The sequence below is a fragment of the Benincasa hispida genome, chromosome 6, assembly GCF_009727055.1.
Source record: "Benincasa hispida cultivar B227 chromosome 6, ASM972705v1, whole genome shotgun sequence".
Lineage (NCBI taxonomy): Eukaryota > Viridiplantae > Streptophyta > Magnoliopsida > Cucurbitales > Cucurbitaceae > Benincasa > Benincasa hispida.
Genome location: NC_052354.1, coordinates 38,249,104 through 38,273,353, shown reverse-complemented (window position 1 = coordinate 38,273,353; position 24,250 = coordinate 38,249,104). Strand labels below are relative to the sequence as shown.

The following is a 24,250-nucleotide window of genomic DNA, read 5'->3' as shown; positions in this document are numbered from 1 at the left end:
TTCTGGGAATTTAGATCTTTAGAGATGGAAAGAACAAAACACTAGCCTTGCCTCAGATATCGGACATTGAAAAAATGCTGGTTAAGTTTTCGATGCAGAACTCTAAGAGTGGTGTACTCCCTTTCGGGCATGGAGTTATATTGTCTAAAGAACAGGGTCCTAAGACACCTTAAGAAGTTGAGGAAATGAGATGCATCCCCTATGCATCGGCTGTTGGTAGGTTGATGTATGCGATGCTATGTACTAGACTTGATATCTTCTATGCGGTGGGGATAGTCAGTAGATATCAATCTAATCCAAGATTTGATCACTGGACTGCTGTTAAGAACATCCTCAATATCTCTGAGAATGAGGGACTACATGCTTGTGTATGGTTCTAAGGATCTAATCCTTACAGGATACACAAACTCTGATTTTTAGACTGATAAAGATTATAGGAAGTCCACATCAGGATCAATGTTTACTCTTAATTAAGAAGCTGTTGTCCAGAGGAACACCAAGCGGGGGTGAATTTCTGACTTATGGAGGCTAAGTACATAGTGGCTAGTGTTGAGAGAAAAAATGATGGGGTTGTGCAGAATCATGTGTTATACATGGCTTAAACTATGTGTTTATGCCCATGCATCGGAGGTTATGCGTTGGAATGAAAAATATGCGTTAATCTAATATGCAATGATCATGCGTTCCTATCACAAGGTTTCTTACTTTCTCGCCAAGTATAACGAGAATGCAAGTTTCTCGAGTAATCCGAGGTCGAACATAGGGACTTATCACTCAATAGTGCTTGTGAAGCAATGCGTTTGAGGCGATGAATAAAAATAAAAAGAAGAAATTTAATAGATTACACACTACTTCTACTCCTAACTAAACATATTGAGCAATGTAAGACTTGCGATGAGAATTGGTAGATACACAACAACTATTAATGCATAGTAATGTTTATTATCTTAAATCGCTCGAGTAATCCCAGCTCATCACACTAACGCATCGCACACCTCTCGGTGGTCAGCTGCATGACTATATCTCTATAGTGCATAGTTTCGTCGAGCATAAGATTGTGCCTATTTCTAGGGACAATGCATACTTTGCTTTAGTGCATTACATCTCTTACCGTCTCAGGCAGTTCGACGCGGCTAATTAACTTATAGACAAGCATTGCAACAACCCATTGACAAGTGTTTCTACAGCCTTTCATCAAGAAAAGAGGATTAACTCACTATACTTGCACAACGCAACCTCTCGGTGGGTTTCTACATGCGTCCTATCTCTAGGCTACACGATTAAGTATGCGATCTCCTTTGATAAATTAATGTTGAAGGTAAATGATGATAAAGATAAAGATTATGAAGAAGATGGCATTGAAGGAATCAAGATATGCATTGAATACAAAATGTCTTAATATCTTAAGCTAAAATGTAATACAATACAGAGGTTAGAGGACAAATGAAAGACTCTACGTCAAGGCTGCTGGTGGTGCCATGGATGAATGGTGGAGATGTCTCTCTCGAGCTCTATCTCCAGCGAAAGCTCCGGTCATCACTCGGTCTTGTTTGTGGAGAAATCTCGCTCATGCTCTCATCAGTTCGGATGTCTTGAAATGAAGGTCTAATGGGCTATTTATAGAGTTTAAATGCCGACAGTTATCTTGATTGCATTATGTCTCACTGCTGCCTTTGTCGCAGTATGGGCAATGTCACATCATCTTATCTTGTTAATAATTCCAAAGTATGCGTCCGAGCTTGATTCAACTAAAGTATCAACACATTCTACCCATCTTGGAATCACCCTTCTATTTAAGGTTATCACTCTATGGCCGCGATCTCCAAGTGATTACCGTATTCGCTTGATCAACGCAACTTCCATGCGATAGACGCATTCGATCACCACAACTTTCATGTGTTGGACGCATGTGATCACTGCAATTTTCATGCGATGGACGCATGCGATCGTCTATGCGATAGTTCGGCTTTCAATGCATGCATTTGTCTTTGCGGTCTCCTGGCTTCAACGTATGCGTTTGATTGCGATTGCTTATTTTCAACGCATGCGTTTGATTCCTGCGATAGCTACAAAAATGGACACTTTGGCATGGAGTAACGCATGATATAGGGGTCAGTGAGGATTTAGGTGCTAATCGACGAAAAACTCATTTTTTTGTAAATTCTAATTATTATCATCGCATTTTCTACTTGTTAGCCCTCATAATTCTAAATAAAAGGCTTATAATAACTGGTATTTCTGCTAGTTATCAGCTTGTGAAGCTGCTAAGGAAGTTGTGTGGCTCAAGAAATTCTTGATTAATCTAGAAGTGGTTCCTGACATGTCAAAGCCCATCACCCTTTATGTGATACTAGTGGTTTTGTGGTTAATTCTCGAGAGCCTAGGAGTCACAAGTGCGAGAATCACATAGAGTGAAAGTATCACCTTATCCGAGAGATTGTGCATTGAGAGGACGTGATCGTCGCAAAGATCAGTTCAGAGTATAATGTTGCTGATCCATTTACAAAGGCTTTCATGGCTAAGGTGTTTGAGGGTCACTTGCAAAGTATGGGTCTACAGGATAGGCCACATCTAGTCTAGGGCAAGTGGAAGATTTTGTACTGGGCGTGTATTATACCCTAGTTTATTATTTTATGTGTACTTTTATATTAGTGTGACTTTTATATTGTACACCTCACTAGCTTTAGGACAAGTGGGGTTCGGGGGCAACGCCTCCCCGAAACTTATTCAGATTTTATATTCAACATATCTATTTATATGCAGTTATTTACGATTTTGACCCTAGGGTTCAGAGCAGTGCGATATATAAACTCTCTAACCTAGAGGCATTGTTCTTGATGTAATTCTGAAAACATTCTCTCGAAATAATATTGTTTTCCCTCTGCCCGTGGACATAGTTAACACACTGTTAGTGAACCACGTATATCTGTGTGTTGATCTCCCTTACTCTACGTTCTTTTTTGTGTTCTTTAATTGTCGATTTCGCAATAAACTGGTATCAAAGCCTTGTTAGGGTTTTTTTTCGAATTTTCGCATTTGTTCAAAAATTGAAAATGTCTGGCGTGAACGTAAAGATCGATAAATTTGCTAGGAGGAACAATTTTGGTTTATGGAAGATCATGATGTGATCCTTGCTAAAGCAGTAGGGGCTGTGGGTGCCGCTGACGGGTAAGTCAAAGAAGGCTGCCGTGGATGAAGAAGAGTGTCAAACTCTTGAGGAGAAGGCTCATTGAGGAGAAGGCTCATTCGACGATCATGCTATGTTTGGCTGATGACGTCATCATCGAGGTCGTAGATGAAGAAACTGCCGCTGGTCTTTGGTTGAAGTTAGAGAGTCTTTACATGACGAAATCTTTAACCAGGAAGTTATTTTTGAAGAAACGTTTGTATCATCTACGTATACAAGAAGGTACGTCTCTAGAGACTATCTCGACCAATTAAATAAAATTTTATTAGATCTGTATAATGTAGAGGTTAAGGTTGATGATGAGGATGTTGCCCTAATTCTGTTGACATCTTTGCCGCCATCTTATGAGATTTTCGTTGACTCGTATATTGGATGGAAAGAAACTCTGACCTTAGAAGATACAAAGTCCACATTTCTTATAAGAGAGGACCGTCAGAATGCAGGAAGTTCAGTTATAGAAAGTCAGGCATCTGGGTTAGCTGCTACAGGAAGTAAGGGACATAGGAATTCTGGTAAGCAGAAGTCGAATCAGAATAAAAGGTCTTCGAAGTTAAAGGGTTCTAGATCAGATAATATTTGTAACTACTGTAAAGAAAAGAGGCATTGGAAAACTGAATGTCCTAAGATAAAAAGGAATCAGGAAAAGAAGAAAAAGAGTGACAAAAGGGAAGCATCCGCCTCTGTTGCACAAGTTGAGATTGATTCTGAAGAAGTCGAGATTGATTCTAAAGAAGATCTAGCTTTAGTTGTGAATGAACAGTCACATTCTAATGATGTGTGGGTTCTTGATTCTGGGGCTTCTTATCATATGTGCCCAAATAGAGAGTGGTTCTCAACCTATCAGCAAATAGATGGAGGGAATGTTAGCATGGCTAATGGTGCAGTGTGCAAGATAGTTGAAATCGACTAAGTCAAGATACGAACACATAATGGTGCCTTCTACACTTTAAAGGAGGTTAGGCATGTTCCACTAATGAAGAAGAGTTTGATATCCTTTAGTGTACTCGATAACAAGGGTTACAGTTTTGGAGGTAAAGGTGGAGCAATGTATGTCTATAAGGGTTCTGAGGTAGTTCTGAAAGGTATAAAGCGTGGAACACTGTGTTTTCTATTAGGTTCCACAATAACAGGTTATGCTACTGTTGCATTGTCGATTGTTCACGAGGATGATATGACTAAGTTATGCATATGAGACTTGGTCATATGAGTAAAAAAGGGATGCAAATTCTGTCAAAAAGAGATCTTCTCTATGGGCATAAGATGCAGGATTTTGAATTTTTTGAACATTGTGTATTTGGGAAGCTTCATTGCAGCAAGTTTCCAAGAGGTGTTCATCGTACAAAAGGGACACGTGATTATATTCATTCAGACTGTTAGGGACCTTCCAAAGTTGAATCTATTGGAGGCAGTAGGTATTTTTTGTCTATAATTGATGATTACTCAAGAATGACTTGGGTGTTTATGATGAAACATAAAAATGAAGCCTTCAAGAATTTCAAGCAGTGGAAGATATTGATTGAAAATGAAACTAGGAAGAAGATCAAAAGGCTGCGAACTGATAATGATTTGAAATTCTGTGGATTTGAATTTAATGAGTTCTATAAAGCTTGGTGATTGTTCGCCATCATACTGTTAGGAATACTCCACAGCAAAATGGGGTTGCAGAAGGTATGAATTGGACGTTGTTGGAGAGAGCAAGATGTATGCTCTCTAATGCAAGGTTGGCTAGAAAGTTTTGGGCAGAAGCAGTGAATACATCATGATATCTGATTAGTCGTAGACCTCACAAAGCTATTGATTGTAAAACACCTTATGAGGTGTGGTCTGGTAAGTCTACAGATTATTTTTTATTAAAAATTTTTGGTTGTACTGTCTACTATCATGTTAACGAGGGTAAATTAGAACCAAGAGCTAAAAAGGGTATATTTGTGGTTTTTGGAGATGGAGTTAACGGATATAGAGTCTGGTCACCTTCTGAGAATATAGTCATACTTAGTAGGACTGTGATATTTGATGAAAATTCCATGCTTAACTCAACTGTAAAGCCTTCTGTGACGTATACTTATGTGGGAGAAAGTAGTAGTGTTGATAAACAGATGGAGATGCAATTCACTTCAGCTATGAATGAATTACAACATCGAGGTGGAGAAGATCAACACGTTACTACAGAAACTGATGTACAACCAGAAATTAATGTGCCTATAACGTCAGAAGTTGATTTTCCTGGGAATTCTAGATCATGCGTAGATCAACCGAGTATAGCTCGTGATAGAACTAGAAGAGTTGGTGTTGGACCTCTTGTGAGGTATGGTTTTGAAGATATGGTTACTTTTGCATTGCAGGTTTCTGAAGAGGGGGATCCTCATGAGCCATCCATCTATAGAGAAGCTGTGTCATGTGGTGTCTACTAAATTGCTTGCTGCTATGGGGGATGAGATGGAATCTCTTGACAAAAATCAGACTTGAGAATTAGTTAAACGACCAAAGGAGAGAAAAATTGTCACTTATAAATGGGTCTTCAAGAAAAAGGAGAGAATGTCACCTTCAGAAGGCATTAAATATAAAGCTCGAGTTGTTGCTAGAAGGTTCACACAAAGGGAAGGAGTTGATTATAATGAGATCTTCTCACCAATAGTCAGACATACTTCTATCAGGGTGTTACTAGCTATAGTAGCACATCAGAATTTGGAACTTGAACAACTAGATGTGAAGACAACTTTCTTACATGGAGAGTTGGAGGAAGAGATTTATATGACCCAACCAGATGGGTTCCAGTGTCCAGGTAAAGAAGATTATGTTTACAAGTTGAAGAAATCTTTGTATGGGTTAAAGCCTGTCTCTTATACACATCTAGATGTGTATAAGAGACAGGTTATATAGGACTCATTCATATGGGTTCCAGTGTCCAGGTAAAGAAGATTATGTTTACAAGTTGAAGAAATCTTTGTATGGGTTAAAGCAGTCTCCAAGGCAGTGGTACAAATGATTTGACAGCTATATGATTGGACTTGGCTATAACAAGAGTCCATATGATTATTGTGTATATCACAACAAAGCTGATGATGGTTCGATGATTTATCTACTTTTATATGTAGATGATATGCTCATAGCTACAAAGTCCAAGTCTGATATTCTGAAATTGAAGAATCTTCTCAGTGCTGAGCTTGATATGAAGGATTTAGGTGCTGCTCAGAAAATTCTGGGGATGGAGATTTATAGGGATAGAGGTAAGAATAAGCTCTTCTTGTCACAGAAAGGATATATTCAGAAAATATTATCTAGGTTTGGTATGTCATTAGGTAAGCCTATAGATACTCCTAGTGCTGTCAATGCTCGTTTGTCATCTGAGTTTTCACCATAGTCTGAAGCTGAAAAGGAGTACATGTCTCGAGTTCCTTATGCTAGTGCAGTAGAAAGTTTGATGTATGCTATGGTTTGTACTAGGTCTGATCTTGCCCATGCCGTTAGTGTCAGTAGGTTCACGGGTCAACCTGGGAAGAAGCATTGGCAAGCTGTTAAAAGGATTTTTCGTTATCTTAGAGGTACATCTGATGTTGGTCTTGTTTATGGGAGTTACACAGAGTGTTTGGTGACCGGTTATTGTGATTCTGACTATGCTTGAGATGTTGACAGTAGAAGGTCTATGACTGGCTATGTGTTCATTCTGGGTGGTTCTGTTGTTAGTTGGAAGGCAACCTTACAGCCTACAGTTACTTTGTCTACTACTGAAGCAGAGTACATGGCCTTGACAGAAGCTGCTAAAGAGGGAATATGACTAAGGGGGTTAGTTGGTGATCTTGGTTTGCATCATGACCAAGCTATTGTATATTGTGATAGATTGAGTGCAATATACCTAACCAATGATCAAGTTCATCATGAGAGAACTAAGCACGTAGATGTAAGATATCACTTCTTAAGAGGTAAGTAGAGAGTTAAAGTGATGAAAATTGGTACTGCTGATAACCCTGCTGATATGTTCACTAAACCGGTTCCACAAGGCAAGTTCCAACATTGTTTGGACTTGCAGAATGTTTTGAATTGTTAGTGGTCCCCTTTGTGGGACACTTTGAGGCATGAGGGGGAAGTCTGGGTACGTCTGGTGATATTGATTTATGTTGCATTTGGTACATCTGTTATCTGGAAGAGAATTCAAGTCAAGGTGGAGATTTGTTGAAATGCCTTGGATCTGTTTGCTAGCACTTTGAACAACCTAGTACTGGGGTCCAGGGGCGGCACACCTTGGTGGGGGTTTAGGGGCAACACCCTCGAAACCTATTCAGATTTTATATTCAACATATTTATTTATTTACAGTTATTTACGATTTTGACCCTAGGGTTTAGAGCAGTGCGATATATAAACTCTTTAACCTAGAGGTGCCGTTCTTGATGTAATTCTGAAAACATTCTCTCGAAATAATATTGTTTCCCCTTTGCCCGTGGACGTAACTAACACACTGTTAGTGAACCACGTATATCTGTGTGTCGATCTCCTCTACTCTACGTTCTTTTTTTGTGTTCTTTAATTGTCGATTTCGCAACAGAGACTTACATTTCACCAAGATAACCATAGATGACATGACCTGAATCATGAGTGAGTTGTGAACTCTTGCCTATAAGGCGGTCCTTTGATTTATATGGGTGAGAGCGGCCAGATTGCCGACTCAATAAGTCTACCATTGAGGTGATTCTTCTGATAGGGAGCTGGGAACATAGCTACACAAGACGAAAGTCAATCCTTCCATAATGTCCGGGTATGTAGATAAATTGCTCCTTTAAGGGCTGATTCAAATGCTTGAACAATGTAGCGCTACACCCTTTCTCGGCCCGAGAGGGGTTTGGTTATAGTTGGACTATGACTTATTGTTCATTAGAGGGATGAGTGGTACTTAAGGAGTTAGATATAACTAAAGAGGCAAAATAATAATTTTGGCTCAACTGTACTTACAAGCAATTTGTGAAGGGTGGTTATATCCAATAGACATAGGAATATATCTGTAGTGCGAAGAGTGCAGTTATCGATTTTTGGTAGAGTAGTTGGCAGTTAATATATGTTGAATAATTTAGTTAAAGGAGTTTAATTAATTATTCAAGAACCATTGAAGCTTCAATCTATAGATCCATAAGATCCCCTTTGTAGCTCAACATGAATTATTGAGAATCAATTTTGGATTACTTTGAATTGTTCAAATTAATTGAGGAAATTAATTATATGCGATATAATTAATTTAACTTAATTATATATGATATAACTAATATAATGTATTTGATATAGTATAATATAAAGTTTATTTGAGAGGAATTATATATTTGAATATGATTCAAATATTAATTATATGGATGAAATTCATATAATTAATTAAATTTAGTATAAATATGATTTATATTAAATACCATGCATTATTGAGAGAGAAACAAACTATAGGTTTTATTGTACTTGATACAATATAAAAATTATAAATTATGTGTTATATTTGATATAACATATAGATTTATATATATTATATTATAATATAGTATCATATTTGTATATTAAATAATTCATTAAATAATAATTATTTATTAATTTATTTTAAATTTAATTCATTTTTGAAAAATTAATTACGGAAGGAGTTATAACTCCCTCCCCCTCTTTTGTCTCATTTTGATCATGATTATGGTGTTTTTTTTTGAATTGGTGGTCTTCATCTTCTTCATAGAAGATATTTACAGAGGACAAAAATTCAATCACTCAGTTTTTACTTCAAGATCTCTTGATAAAAAAGAAAGTTTCTCTATAAAATATTTCTTCCCTCATCCCAAAATACACAGAACTCACACCTCTTGTGATTTTCTACCCCTACAGGGAATACAGAGGAAATTCTTGTGGTGGTGTCCTCATTGCGATGCTCGGTTCGTGATTGATCGTGAACATTTTGGAATGGGAATTTCGTGAAGAAGAAGATATCATTATTGAAGGATAAGTTTTCTTGAAACCCTAATTTCTATTTCTCCTTCTTCCATGCATTCTGTAAATTAAATGTTTATGCATAATTTGGTTCCGTAAAATTCTTGATTATGTGAAAATTAAAAATTGGGCCGATCCACGCTTCCAGAATGGAACTTTGCTATTCCTTTAGGTACAATATGCCATGAAATACTGTTTAAACAACTTTCTTTAAAAACTCGATAAAGTACAGAGCACTTTTTCATTCGGTCACAACATACAATTTCACTAAACTCAATACAAAAGCGACAATCTTAGCAACAACGTCTTAACCTTAAAGAGACGCAATAGAAGGAAGGAAAATAGCCCATTAAAAAAGTTTGCATAATCAAGATCTTGAGAAACATCTGGTGGAACATTTTATGAGATTACCAACAAACCAAAACAACAACTCCAAACACTCTTAAATAAATATAGTCAATTTAAAACTCGAACACTTTGAATACAATAAGAGGAACAAAATTGTGTCTCGAGGAAACAATGTGAATTCGTTATATTCAAATTAATTAATATTTTCATCATTTCCTCAATCTTCTAAAATTTGCTCTTACAAAAATGAAATTATTTTCTTGTATTTTGCCCGTAGGTTTATTTTTGTTATTTTTCTTAATTTGATATGTGACTACTTAGTACATTAAAATATCTATATTGTTTTATCGTTATAGAATTTTTTAAAAGTTAAAAATAAAAATATCCTTGTACGTGGGGCAATGACCTAGCTAGTGAGGTTGTCAGCGAGACGCGTCTCTTGCTGGTTGAAAAAAAAAAGCAAAAAATAAAGATATCATTATATATTGTTGTATTTTAGATCCAAAAATATTGTGAAATTAGTTTGATTTTATTTTATTTTTTTAAATATAAAACTAAAAAAGTCATTAAACTTCTTTTGTAAAAGAATAAAAAATACAAAAGTACAATAATCAAGTTTTTCCCTTTTTTTTTAAATGAAAAAAAACAATTACCAAACATGATTTTGTTTTTATTTTAAAAGATAGAAAACCAAAAATAGTAAATAAACATGTATAATTTTTGTTTTATTTTTTTTGTTAGATTATATGATATTAAATTTATTTCCGTCCATCAACTTAAATTTTTAGGCCAATCTCTCATTTAAAATGATATTAGAGTACGTAGCCTAAAATCTAAAAATTCACAATAATTATTTGAGTTTCTTTTTTTAAGTATTTTAAGTGACACTGGAATCTAAAAATAAAATTAAAACACAAAACGTGAAATTAGTGTTATTAGCTTAATATTTAAAAACCTAAAAATGTGAAAGTAAAAACCAACTTGATGAGGGTTTAAAGATTAGGTGAAGTATATTACAAAATTGAAATTTGATTTTTGATTAATTTGAAATCTAGTTAAGTTTTGTTATTTTTGTCGTGTTAATTTATTAGGAAGAGTTGAAAAGGGCTGAATTCAATAATGAATATAACATTTTCAAATTTCAACGTTTTCATGTCAACATATGGAATTTCTAACTATAAATTATTAAGGACCAACCCGTTTTTTTTGGGGACAAGATTAGATAGGACCAAATTTGATTGTAACTTTAAACACCTTAAATTTCTATCTCTATGGCTAGGTTGGGTTCGTGTAGAGATATATTTAAACCTCTGATTCTCGAAATCAGTAATATAAATTTTAGGCGAGGTAAACTATGCTCATGTTAGCTTATCTACCTCTATCTTTTGTTTAAATTTTCAACTCCATGGTTAGTTTAGATTATCTCATTTTTTTTTACGATGTGTGGGGGGAGGGAAACAAATTTATTGAAAAAGATATAGGAAGATAATACTATACTAGTTGAAGGATATTATGCTAAAACACCACAATAAAAAGAGAAAAAAAGTAGACTAGTCAAACATAGAAATTGTTAACCTAGTTTGGTGAATACCACCTACGTTTGGGGGCAGTATACCCAAGAAAGATAAATCCACGAGGGTAAAGTAAATCAATTACAACATTGTACTTATCTGTTGATTCAGATAATAGTAGAGACACAAGTCTAGTTCTACTCTTTGAACTAACACTTAGGCTCCCCTTAAGTGAGGGACTCCCTCTCTATTAATTAGACTCTACCTAAGAATTAGTATAGTAGTGAACTGACACTTAGGCTCCCTCTAAGAGAGACATCTTCTCAATATATTGTTTGTCTTTCTTGTTTCAAGTGAAGATTAACTCACTATATGAACCTAGGCTCCCCTAGGTTTAAGAACCACTTTTTGCTTCAATATGAACTTGAGCAATATTCTTTATGTGAGAACATTCAGGTAACAGACACACAACCTTGTCCTCGAAAGATACTAAAAAACAACCTCTCAAGAGCTTACACAGGCGGCCAACAATCATTTATCTTTCTCACAAAACTGCCAACCCTAGCAATCAATACTAAAATCGTTAAATATGCAGTGAAATGAATAAGAAAACCCTAAAAACAATTTTGATTCTCACAGGAAAAAAAAAACCAATTTCGAAAAAAGAATGCCAAAAATCTACCCAATAAGGAAACAAAAAGATCAATAAAAACCACATCTTCAGAAAACAACTTACCAGAAACCATGAGTATTAAGACATTTCGTTTGACATCTGCTGCAAAAACACCACGACACAACTTAAACAAATATCGTCAATCATACAAACTTAACATTTATGGGCGATAATAATTAAGTTCTAGATCCTTTGAGTTATATTTCTATAAACTTATCCGCATCTATTTCTAGTTTAGTGATAAACATATAATACAATTAGTAAAATATTACTTAAAGTACATCATTTTCATGGACAGTGTTGAAATTTTTTGGTTAATTGAAAATAAAACGATTTAATTAGGCACTACCTTTTGTTAATTTTTTTTTTTACACACAAAAATTATAATTAAAATTTTCAAGCTCTTGTAATGCAATGCACTTATTTTGTTTAACGATACGTCTTTCCTTGCCAACAAATTTGGGTTAAGCCAACCAACCTTTCATCTAAAAGAATAGGTATTTTATTCATTGAAACTTGTTATTGCTTTTGAATGACGATTTCACCATAGATTGTCCAATAGTTTTAAAACTCTATTGTTCAAATAAGAAATTTTCCTTTAAATCTTTACGATGGATTCAATTATATAAATGATCAATTAAGAACTAGACTATAGGAATTAAAAGTCTAATATATATATATATATATATATTGTTGTCCAAGATAACTACGACCTTCTTATTTTCAATCACAAATTACTCAACATTAACGGTTAAGAACACTTCAAGACTTAGGGGAGGTTGTATGCTTAAGGTTTCAAAACTCTTATGTCGTTTACCTAATGGCAGCTCAATCGTGTAGACGAAGCTCCAAAGAACTAGACGATAGTTCAATTATGTAAAAGATAGAATGAAGCACTAGATAATCATATAGACAACAGTTGATTAGGGCTGAACGATTGTATAGACGACAAAAGAAGCGTATAGACGATGCAATACGGAGCTAAACGATCGTGTACACGATGCGATAGGAACTAAGTGATTGTGTAAATGATACTTAAGTAAATGCTAAACGAACGTAGAATATGAAAGAAAAAACACAAGTGTTTAAGTGGTTCGGCCAAAGGCCTACATCTGCTGTGCAAATTGGGAGGGTCTCTTTTATTACTTTTTCTTCAAAGTTATTACAGAATAAATGCCTTGCTCTCTCCCTTTTTCTTTCGTTCTTCTCACATTCGTTTTCTTTATATACACATGCGCTCAAGATCAACGATGAAGCTTTGGTGGTTGCAATAACATAAAGAAAGAAGACGACAATGTTTGAACTGCTTGCAACTTAGTTTCTTGTCTTCGGTTCTTTCTTTAACAATCTCTACCTTTGTAAGCATCTGGAGTACCTTTCCCTCTTTGCTTGTTGAGCTGACTTGAGCTAACCTTTTTCAGGTAACTCGAACTTGAGGAGTTCCAAGCATTGAGCAAGCTTGCTTAGTGGAACTGTTTTGGTTAGCATATCAGCAGCATTATCTGAGGTATGTATCTTTATTTCCTCGACTTCCCCTTTCTTAATCTTCTGTCTGATAAAATGGTATTTGATGTCAATGTGCTTGGTTCTGCTATGAAACTATTAGTTTTTAGATAGGTAGATTGTGCTCTGGTTGTCACAATATATTCTGACCTTTATTTGTGTAATGTTGAAATTGTTTAGTAAACCATTCAGCCACAAACCTTCTTTTACAGCCTCAGATAGTGTTATAAGCTCAGCCTCTGTTGTGAAAAGGGCTAGAACAGACTGCAAACTAGCCTTCCAACTTTTTAAATTGTTTCCCCATAGGAAACCATAGCCTGATAGTGAGAGCCTTCTATCCAAATCCCTTGCATAATCTACATCAACATAACCATACACTTCATCATTGGATGGCTCATTCTGTCTATATAAGACCTTTGCTTCCTTTGATGAACAAAGATATCTTAGTATCCATTTAACTGCTCCCAATGTCGTTTACCAGGGTTTGCCATGTACCTACTGACCATACTTGTAGCATAGGACAAATCTGGTTTGGTTGAAGCATTAGGTATCAAGGATCCCACTGCTTAGGAATAGGGACCTTTATATGGTTTATGTGATCTTCATCTGAGTTTTTTAGATTGTTTGTAGCTGAAAGCTTGAAATGAGGTGTAAGTTGATTGCCAACTGGTTTAGCACCTTCCATTTTGAACCTCTGCAATATTTTTGCACAATATTCTGATTGACTCATATACAATCTGCTATTTCTTCTTCTCTTTCAATCTCAATGCCTAGAATCCTTCTAGTTTCCCTTAGGACTTTCACGTCAAACTCTTTGTTTAGAAGCATTTTAACTTACCTTAACTCTTCTTTTGAACTCCCGACCAGCAGGATGTCGTCTACATAAAAAAGTAGATAAACAGGTTCCTTGAAACTCCTAGAGTTTATATACAAACACCGATCATAAGAGCTTCTCTTAAATCCCATTTTGGAGATTACTTCATGAAACCTCTCATACCAACACCTTGGTGACTGCTTGAGGCCATAGATAGACTTATTTAGTAGACATACTACGTCTCTTTCTCCTTCCTTCACATACCCTTGAGGTTGCTTCATGTAAATAGTCTCATTTAACAATCTATGTAGAAAGGTTATCTTCACATCTAATTGGTCTAATTCCAAATCCTTTTGAATAACTAAGGAGAGGAGTAACCTAATGGATATATTTCACCACTGGAGGAAAGACCTCAGTGTAATCAATTCTTTTTTTTTCTATGAACCCTTTAGCAACTAGTCTTGCCTTGAATCTAGACTTTTGATCCCATGAAATTTCTTCTTTGATCTTGTAAATTCACTTACATGAAATAGGTTTGTACCCTTTTGTCAAAGGTACTAGTCTCCAGGTATCATTTTGGTTGAGGGACATCATTTCATCATTCATTGCCCTAATCTACTGTCTAGCATCAGAGCTATTTGTTGCTTCCTCAAAGCTGATGGGTTCATTGTTATTTAATGAAATGGAAGCACTTAAAGCAACACTAGCAAAGTCAGATTCTTGATATCCTTCCAGTGACACAATAGTTCTTCTAGTTCTATCTCTTGCTAAGGAATAATTTTTTAAGTCTCTATGTGTTTCTACTTTTTCACTTGACACATGTTCACTAGTTTTAGCTTTGTCATCACCTTCAGTTTCTAGATTTTGAGAGGAAGTAGAAGCTCCTTGATCATATTGAGGGTCCACCTCAAACCTTGTGCTACTTGTCTTTGATATATATCTATTTGGTTGTTTAGACATCGTAAACATCTCATTCTCTTGGAATACCACATCTATACTATTTACACATCTCTTCTCAACAGGATGCCACATCTTATGACCCTTCACTCCCAGTGTAAAGCCTAAAAACATGCATTCTATAGCCCTAGGTTTTAACTTACCTTGGCTTTGATGCACGTAGCCTACACATTCAAACACCTTCAAGTGTTCCAGATTGGGAGGCTGTTCTGTCCACCTTTCATCAGGAGTTTTCAACTCTATGGACTGATGTGGACACTTATTTAGAGTGTAGATTGTGTAATAAATAGCTTCAACCCAATACTTCTCAGGCAAAAAATGCATTAGACAGCTGACATCTAACCCTCTCAAGGACTGTTTTGTTCAATCTTTCAGCTACTCCGTTTTGTTGAGGTGTATACCTCACTGTTCTATGCCTCACAATGTCATTCTCCCTACAAAACAAGTTGAATTCATCTCCACAAAACTCTAAACCATTGTCAATTCTCAAGTGTTTAATATGTTTAGACGTTTGCTTTTCAATCACGGTCTTCCATTCTTTGAATATACTAAACACTTCATCTTTGGTTTTTATAAAGTAAACCCAACTCTTCCTTCAGTAATCATCTACAAAGGAAAGAAAGTACCTTGCTCCACTTAGAGATGGAGAGTGAGTTGGCCCCTATAAGTCTGAATGCACATATTCGGTGTGCTGTTCTTTAGGGAAGCCTTGCCTTGTTGCTTTGTCTAGTCTGCAATGTTCACAGAATTTTAAGTTGTCTCCAACACCCTTAGGAAGAATCCCCTATTTTGAGAGAACTTATAGCCCCCTCACATTGATATGAGAAAGCCTTTTGTTCCATAACTCATCTTTTGTGGATTCTTCATCAGTTGCCATCAAGGCCGAATGTGCCATTTACACATCTTTGATGATATAAAAGCCATTCACTTTGGTTGCCATTAATACTACTTTTGAGTCTTTAATTTATATCAAAAGAGCCTCCAACACCTCTATACTCACAGCTAATAACATCAAACATCCCCAATGATAGGAGATTTCTCTTCAATGTAGGAACATGCCTCACATTCCTAATCAACTTCACTGAACCATCTTGCATCTTAAATGATACAGACCCTATTCCAACAACTCTACAGGTATTGTTATTTTCCATGTAGATCAGCCCTCCATCCCACTTCTTATATGTACAAAACCATCCTATAGATGGCGTCATATGGACTGAAAAACAAGAATTTATCACCCAGCCTTGAGTCTCCATAGAATTCTACTTTCCACACAATTCATTTGCAGCCAAGGCATATGAATACACAAGGGAATTCTCCACCACAGCAGCCTTGGTCTATTTTTCACCCTTGTTTTGTTGGTTCAGATTCTTCTTCAAGGCATAACAGTCCTTTTTCATGTGTCCCATTTTGTGGTAAAAATGACACTTAATCTTGGACTTGTTACCACCATTCTGCTTCCTCTTTCCCATTGTTCTTTGTTTTCCCCTTTGAAAATAAGCCTTCACCTCTTTGCTGATCTTTCTTGCTCATTTGTAACTCTAGTTCTTTGATTCTTATTGTCGAAATGATTGCTTCTTTAGTGATTCTTTCTCTACTGTACTTCATGGCTGTCTTGACATCTTTGAATGATTGGGTAGAGAGTTAAGTAATATGAAAGCCTCATTTTCTTCCCCAATATTGTCTCCTATTGATTTGAATTATGAAGACAGTCTCTTGAACTCATTCAAATTATCAGTGAGGGACTTTGCAACATCCATCTTGTAAGTGAAAAATCTTTCCCTCAAGAAAGCTTTTTTGGGTAGGTATTTGTTGAGATAAATCTGGTTCAGTTTGTTCCAGAGGGCATAAACGGTAGGCTGGTCAACAATCTACCTTGAAACACTATCTGAGACATTCAAGACAATGGTTCCATAAGCATTTACCTCGATTGTCTCTTTCTCTACCTCGACGAGTGTTTTAGGGTATTTTGCAGGGTAATAATGGCCAGTAGTGTCTTCTGCTGTCCTAAGACTACCTTAATCTTTGCTTTCCATAGTTCAAAGTTTATCTTTCCATCAAACTTCTAAATTTCATATATGGTTGTAGCCATTCTTGAACTTCAAGATTGACTTATCTGATTCGAAGTATGCAAGAATTCAAGTCTTGGATCTTTCTTGAATTGTTCACTAAGCTCTGATACCACTTGTTGTCCCAGATAACTATGATCTTTTTATTTGCAGTCAAGAGTTACTCAACATTAACGATTAAGAACACTTCAAGACTCATGGGAGGTTGTATGCTTAAGGATTTAAAACTCTTCTGTCGTTTATCTGATGGCAACTTAATCGCGTAGACGAAGCTACAAAGAACTAGACGATAGTTCAATTATGTAAACGATAGAACAGAGCGCTAGACGATCGTGTAGACGGTTGTTGATTAGATTTAAAGGATTGTATAGACAATAACAGAAAAGCTAGACGATCGTATAGATGATGCGATACAGACCTAAACGATCATGTACACGATGCGATAAGAACTAAGCGATCGTGTAAATGATACTTAAGTAAATGCTGAACGATCGTAGAGTAAGAAAGAAAGAACACAATGTTTAAGTGGTTTGGCCAAAGGCTTACGTCTACTGTGCAAATCAGGATGGTTTCTTTTTTTACTTCTTCTTTAAAGTTGTTACAGAATGAAGGCCTTGCTCTCAATCTTTTTCTTACGTTCTTCTAACATTCGCTTTCTTTATATACACAAGTGCTCAAGGTCAACGATGAAGCTCTGGTGGTTACAACAATATAATAGAAAGAAGACGGAAACGTTTCAACTGCCTGCAACTTAGTTTCTTATCTTCAGTTCTTTCTGTAGCATATATATCCAACGAATCGAACATTATGATTATAGTATTATAGGAACAACTACCTATTATTGTGGTTTATTTGTTCTTTAGAAGCATTTTGCAATTGCTGCAACCAATACAACAATAGTTTTGAAAGCATTTCAAAATAAGGTGTTGAGAGCATAATCGTGGTGCTTTTTGAAATCGATAGATTCAAAAATCAAAATCATTGCAATATTGCCTTCAATAGTAGCAGTCAAGAGCTTCTTATTGCAACATCTCCAAAACTGTTACACGAGCAATAACATGTTAGAATTGTGGAGACAAAACTCCATAAAGCACTCATGATGTGTATATCTATATAATAAAAAAAGAAGGTGACCACAAAAACTTTGAACGTGGAGCAGAAGACCTTTTTAGAAGCTACAAATCCTCGTCAATAGTGAGAAGAAAAATATAGAGAGTAATTTTTCTTTATTGTTTATTCCAAGATACCAAGTTGTGGTATTGAGAATCAAATAGTTTGTGTTGGGCTATTTAAGAGAGATTTGTAGAGTGAGTTTAAGGACCTTTTACAATTTCCATAATAGTAGAACCTTTATTTGCAGAAGCCTGGATGTAGTCTCGAGTTTAGAGCGAACCAATATTTTTTTAACGTCGTTCTCTTTTTCTCTTCTTGATAACACATGAAAAGCCATACAAGTAGTAAACTTATACAAAAGTATCCTTTTAAGTAAAAAAAAAAAAAAAACTTCTTCATTAACGCATTTCAATGCAGAAATCAGAAAAATCCACTATGTGTTGCAAACAAGGCCAACACAAGGGGTATGCATCCAAAACTGTTTTACGTATGAAGGATACATTTGGCTCATACATTTCATGTCAAATCACCACTTGTAGGCATCGGCATCTGACTGGTGGCGTTTGAGCAAACTAGAAGTGGCAGACGACTGTCTCAAGGTATAGAAATTAATGCAATTAAAGCACCAAGTTGTTGAAGAGATTTCCTATAAAAAAAAGGAAGCCACCTACAGAATTGAGAGTTAGACAATTTAGTACGTTAGATAGTTAGAATGTTCACAAGAAACTAGTAGTAGAAGCTCTATATCATCTGCAAGCAAGATGTAGGAGGGATGAACACCATTCTACCCTTGATAAAGAGGTGCTACTGGAGAGAAGCTCAAGAAATATATCTTCCTCAAATCCTCTCCCAAGTTGGTCATAGCAATCATTAAAACAAGCCAAAGAGGATAAGAGATTGAACTCTTAAATTTTGAAAAATATAAGTTCAAACATTCAACATTCAAGAACTATTTCAAATTTCTTTAACTTTTACAGTCCGTTATTGTAACTACTTGTATTAGAAAAATAGTATAAGTACTCATCATTTACAAATTTTCGTAGTATACAATTACAATAGCTTCAAGAAAAACTTGAAATCTATAAAAGAAAGAATCTGTGACTTAGCTGTCAATAAAGATCTCTCTCTTTCCCGTGGATGTTGGGAACATTAAGCCGAACCATGTATATCGTTATGTAGTTCTTATTTTCTTCCTTTCATCTACACGATTGCATACATTTGTTCTTCATCGTTTACTCGAGCAGTCGCACAAAATCAAACAGAGAAATTAGGGTTAGAAGAAGTCCTGAAGAAATTGAAAAGACAAAGAATGAGAGAGGAAGAGAGAGAAAGGAAATTAATTCTTAATAATCACCCATCGGTGTTATTTTTCTTTCACTTCCATCAAGCAAAGATTAGTGGAGCAAACTACGTGGAGCACATCAGCTGGAAGCTCGTGGACAATTGGTAGCCAAGTATTCTACCAAACCAAATTCTTTTGGGGCAAAATAATTGGACTCACAAATTGGATCAGCAAGAAGGGCCATACAAATTATTCATCATTTGGGCTTAATCAAACATATAACAAGAAACAGGCCCAACAAAGTGGTATCAGAGCAAAAGACTTACAAGATTACAATTCTTGAAGAATTAAGACTCAAGTTTTTCATCCAAAAATGTCAGTAGCAAGATTTAAAGTGGGGAAATTCGATGGCAAAGGAGACTTCGAACTGTGGAAGGCCAAAATCAAGGCGATTCTCGGCCAGTCGAAAACTCACAGAGCCCTCCTTGACCCATGAACATTCCCTGCCACTGTGACAACCCAAGAAAAAAAAGACTGGGAGCTGGCAGCCTATGGTACGTTGGTTCTAAACCGTAGTGACAGTGTTCTTAGACAAGTTTTAGATCAAGAAACTGCATATAGGATATGGACTAAACTAGAAGAGTTATATGCTACTAAAGATCTTCCTAGTAAAATGTATCTTAGGGAGTAGTTCTTCACATTTAAAATGGATTCGTCTAAAACTTTAACTGATAACTTAGATGAGTTCAAGAAAATTGTTGGTGAGTTTAAAACTCTAGGAGAAAAACTTGGTGATGAAAATGAGGCCTATGTGCTTTTAGACTCCTTGCCTGAACTCTATAAAGAAATAAAAAATGCTCTAAAGTATGGAAGGGATAGTATAGGCACAGACACTATAATCTCAGCCCTAAGAACCAAAGACTAGAATTACAGATTGATAGAAAGGATCATCCTAGTGGTGAAGGTCTATTTGCTAAAGGTAACTTCAAACAAAATCATTCAAAGGACAGAAAACCTCATAGAAAATAAAATGTAAGTATTGCAAGAAGAAAGGACATCTAATTAATGATTGTTTTATCTTAAAAAGAAAGAATCAAGAGAAAGAAAAGGACTCAAAAGGCAAACAGCCCGAACCATCAGTTGTAGAAGGATCTTTTATCTACTCAGATGCTTTAGCCTCAACTTTAGACAAATCCAACCATGTAAATCTTCTAGGAAAACATGATTGGGTCCTAGATTCTGGATGCACCTACCATATGACCTCAATGAGACCTTGGTTCAACACCTTTAAAGAAGTTGAAGGAAAAATGACGTATATGGGAAACAACCAAGGCTGTAAGATAAAAGACATTGGCTCTATTTCCATGAAACTTAAGGATGGAACTATTAAACTTCTTAGGAATGTGAGATATGTTCCATTACTTAAGAGAAATCTAATCTTCTTAGGTATGCTAGATGCAATTGTGTGTGAGTACAAGGGTAAAGGAGGAACCCTTGAGGTGCTAAAAGATTCTAAGGTGATATTAGTTATGGAAAAGATAAATGACTTATTTGTGGTCAAATAAGTTGAAATGATGATAGGGGCATATGTTGCCACCACAAATGAGATCACAGAGGCTAATGTATGGCACAAAAGATTATCTCACATTAGTGCTAAACGTCTAGAAGTCCTATCTAAACAAGGGATTATACCTAAAGGTTTCTCAGAAAATCTAACCTTTTGTGAACACTGTGTTTTAGGGAAAGCCACAAGGCAAAGCTTCACTAAAGCACAACACACCACAAAAGCTATCCTAGACTCTATACACTCTAACCTATGGGGTCCAGCTCTTACGCCCAGCCTAAGTGGCTCAAAGTATTTACTTTCTTTTACTGATGACTTCTCTAGGAAAAGTTGGGTATACTTCCTTAAAACTAAAGACCAAGTGTTTAATAGGTTTAAAGAATGGAAACTCATGATAGAGAAGAAAGCTTCTAAAGAAATTAAATACCTAAGAACTGATAATGGACTGGAATTTTGTAGTTAAGAGTTTATCAAATTCTGTAAAGAAATAGGAATAACTAGGCATAAGACTGTTAGATTCACTCCTCAACAGAATGGAGTAGCTAAAAGACCAAATAGAACAGTCATGGAAAGGATTAGATGTCTTCAATCTGATGCAATCCTTAGTGAAAAATATTGGGCTGAGGCTGCAAGCTACATTGTGTACACCTTAAATAGTGTCCACATTCCTCCCTAAACTTTTTAACTCCTGAAGAAAAATGGCCACACATCCATCTAACCTAGAAAATCTAAGGGTATTTAGATGTGTTGGCTATATTCACCAAAATCAAGGGAAATTAAAATATAGGGCAATAAAGTGTATGTTTGTTGGGTTTTCTGAAGGTGTCAAAGGATTTAAGATATGGAATCCTATTGAGAAAAGATTTTTCATAAGTAGAGATGTCACGTTCAGAGAAATAGAGATATTTATGAAAAAAGAAAAGACAACTTATGAAATTTCTAATAGTCCTAATACTGTTAGGATTGAGGTGGAGACACCTAAAGTTTCTTCCACTAACCATAACCCTCCTATTGAGTCAGAAGAAGAAGAAGAGGATATCTTAAATGAGAATACAAAGAATACTGAAGTTGTACCTGATTTAAGTCAGTATTCTTTGGCTAGGGATAGACGAAGAAGAGTGATAGTTCCTCCAGCTAGGTATACTGAAACTAACTACATGAACCTAGTTCTAAATGCAACAATAGCTCCTAATGACCAAGAACTAGCCACTTTTGAAGAGGCAGTAAATTGCTCTAATGCTAGGTCTTGGATTCAAGCTATGTGTGAAGAAATGGAGTCACTCATTGACAATAATACTTGGACCCTAGCCCCTCTTCCTAAAGGATGCAAATCTATAGCCTCTAAATGGATATATAAACTAAAGGGGAGTTCTACCAAAGAAGAAAAGCCTAGGTACAAGGCAAGGTTAGTGGCTAAAGGGTTTACACAGAGGGGCATAGACTATTCTGAAATTTTTTAACCAGTAGTAAAAAAAACCTCTATTAGACTACTTTTATCGCTAGTTGCTCAGTACAACCTTGAACTAGATCAACTAGCTGTTAAAACTGCTTTCTTTCATGGAAACTTAGATGAGGTTATCTATATGGTTCAACCTAAAGGGTTTGAAGAAAGTGGAAAGGAAGACCTATACTGTCTCCCAAATAAGTCTATATATGGTCTAAAACAATCCTTAGATACTGGTATAGAAGGTTTAATGATTACATAGAGAGTATTGGATTTCAAAGAAGTTCCTATGATATTTGTTCTTATGTTAATTCATCTACCTATAAGGACAAAGTCTATCTACTACTCTATGTTGATGATATGCTACTAGCCGGGAAATCTGAGGAGGATTTAATTCATGTAAAAAATCTCTTAAAGAGAGAATTTGACATGAAGGACTTGGGTCAGTCTAGAAAGATCCATGGGATTGAAATTCAATGGGACAGAACTTTCTAATCTTTACCATTAGCCAGTTAAGCTACTGTGAAGAAGTAATTAACAAATTTAATATGTCTAATGCAAAACCAGTCACTATACCTATTGCTAGTCATTTTAAACTTTCCTCAGAAAACTCACCAAAAGAAACAAACATAGAACATTTGTCTCAAATGCAATCAATTCCATACATTCAAACAATAGGGAGTCTAATGTACTTAATGATATCTACTAGACCAGACCTATCAAAGACACTGGGAAGCAACAAAATGGATTTTAAGATATCTAATTTGGTCTAAACGGTTAAAATTAACATATCAAAGTAGTAATGAATCAAATTTAGAGCTATATAGATATGTTGATTCAGATTTTGTAGGTGACCAAGACAAAAGAAGATCATTAATAGGTTATCTATTCTTATTTGGTCCTAATTTGTTGTGTTGGAAAGCAAATTTACAGTCAATCACGGCATTATCAACCACAGAAGCAGAGTATATGGCTTTATCAGAAGCAATAAAAGAAGCACTATGGTTAAAGGGGTTGATGAAGGACTTTTGTATTAATCAAACAGTAGTAAAAATCTACTGTGATAACCAAAGTGCCATTTACCTATCCAAAAACCCTCAGTATCATTCAAGGACCAAACACATTGAAAAATCAAACTGTATTGTTTTTGGTTTATCTATTAGACTAAGCGTCTTCGCTAACTGCGAAGGAAAAGGGCAGGGCTTTTTTCGTTGTAGTCGTAATAATGGGCGGGTCTTATGAGATCTATGCTGGCCGTCAGAATCAAATGAAGGTCGCAGCAGAGCTGCGGGGCATAGCAGCACCCTCGCTGGGCGCCATTCCCGGACCTAGCAGCAGATAGGCAGGCCGGGCCAGAAAGATAATTATCTATTTTTTTTCTATATAATTATATATAATATATAGTTTCTCTATTATCAATATCTAAGTATTCTTATATACTTTAAGATATATTTGTTTTATGTGAATTATGTGAGATAAATTCAATTTTGACAATACAAGCAAGAGACCCCTCCCTCTAATTTGTTTTCTTTATTTGAATTTTTCATTTTTAGGACTTATATTGCATTTTAATGTAGATATTAAGTATCATTTTCTAAGAGACCGAATAGAGAAAGGAGAAGTCGAGGTGCTTAAAGTTCATACCACAGAAAACGCAGTCGACATGCTTACCAAACTTGTGAGCAAACTTAAGATAGCAAACTGTCTTGGTCAGATCGAGTTTCAACTTCCTAAAAAAGGGTGAAGACATGTTAAATCCGTAAAGAGAAAAGCTTGCATGTTGAGCTTAAGGTGGAGATTTGAAGAATATAAGCTCAAACATTCAACATTCAAGAACTATT

The 24,250-nt window shown here is 35.7% G+C and overlaps 1 protein-coding gene across 1 annotated transcript; it reads right to left on the bottom strand.

Annotated features, from left to right (window-relative positions):
• Window positions 1-13,070: 13,070 nt before the first annotated feature.
• On the bottom strand, window positions 13,071-14,191 carry LOC120079222. Its single transcript, XM_039033383.1, has 5 exons — window positions 14,145-14,191; window positions 14,005-14,044; window positions 13,747-13,860; window positions 13,317-13,589; window positions 13,071-13,211 (listed from the first exon to the last, which is right to left on the bottom strand). Exons 1-5 carry the CDS (start codon window positions 14,189-14,191, stop codon window positions 13,071-13,073), a joined length of 615 nt encoding a protein of 204 aa, XP_038889311.1.
• Window positions 14,192-24,250: the final 10,059 nt, after the last annotated feature.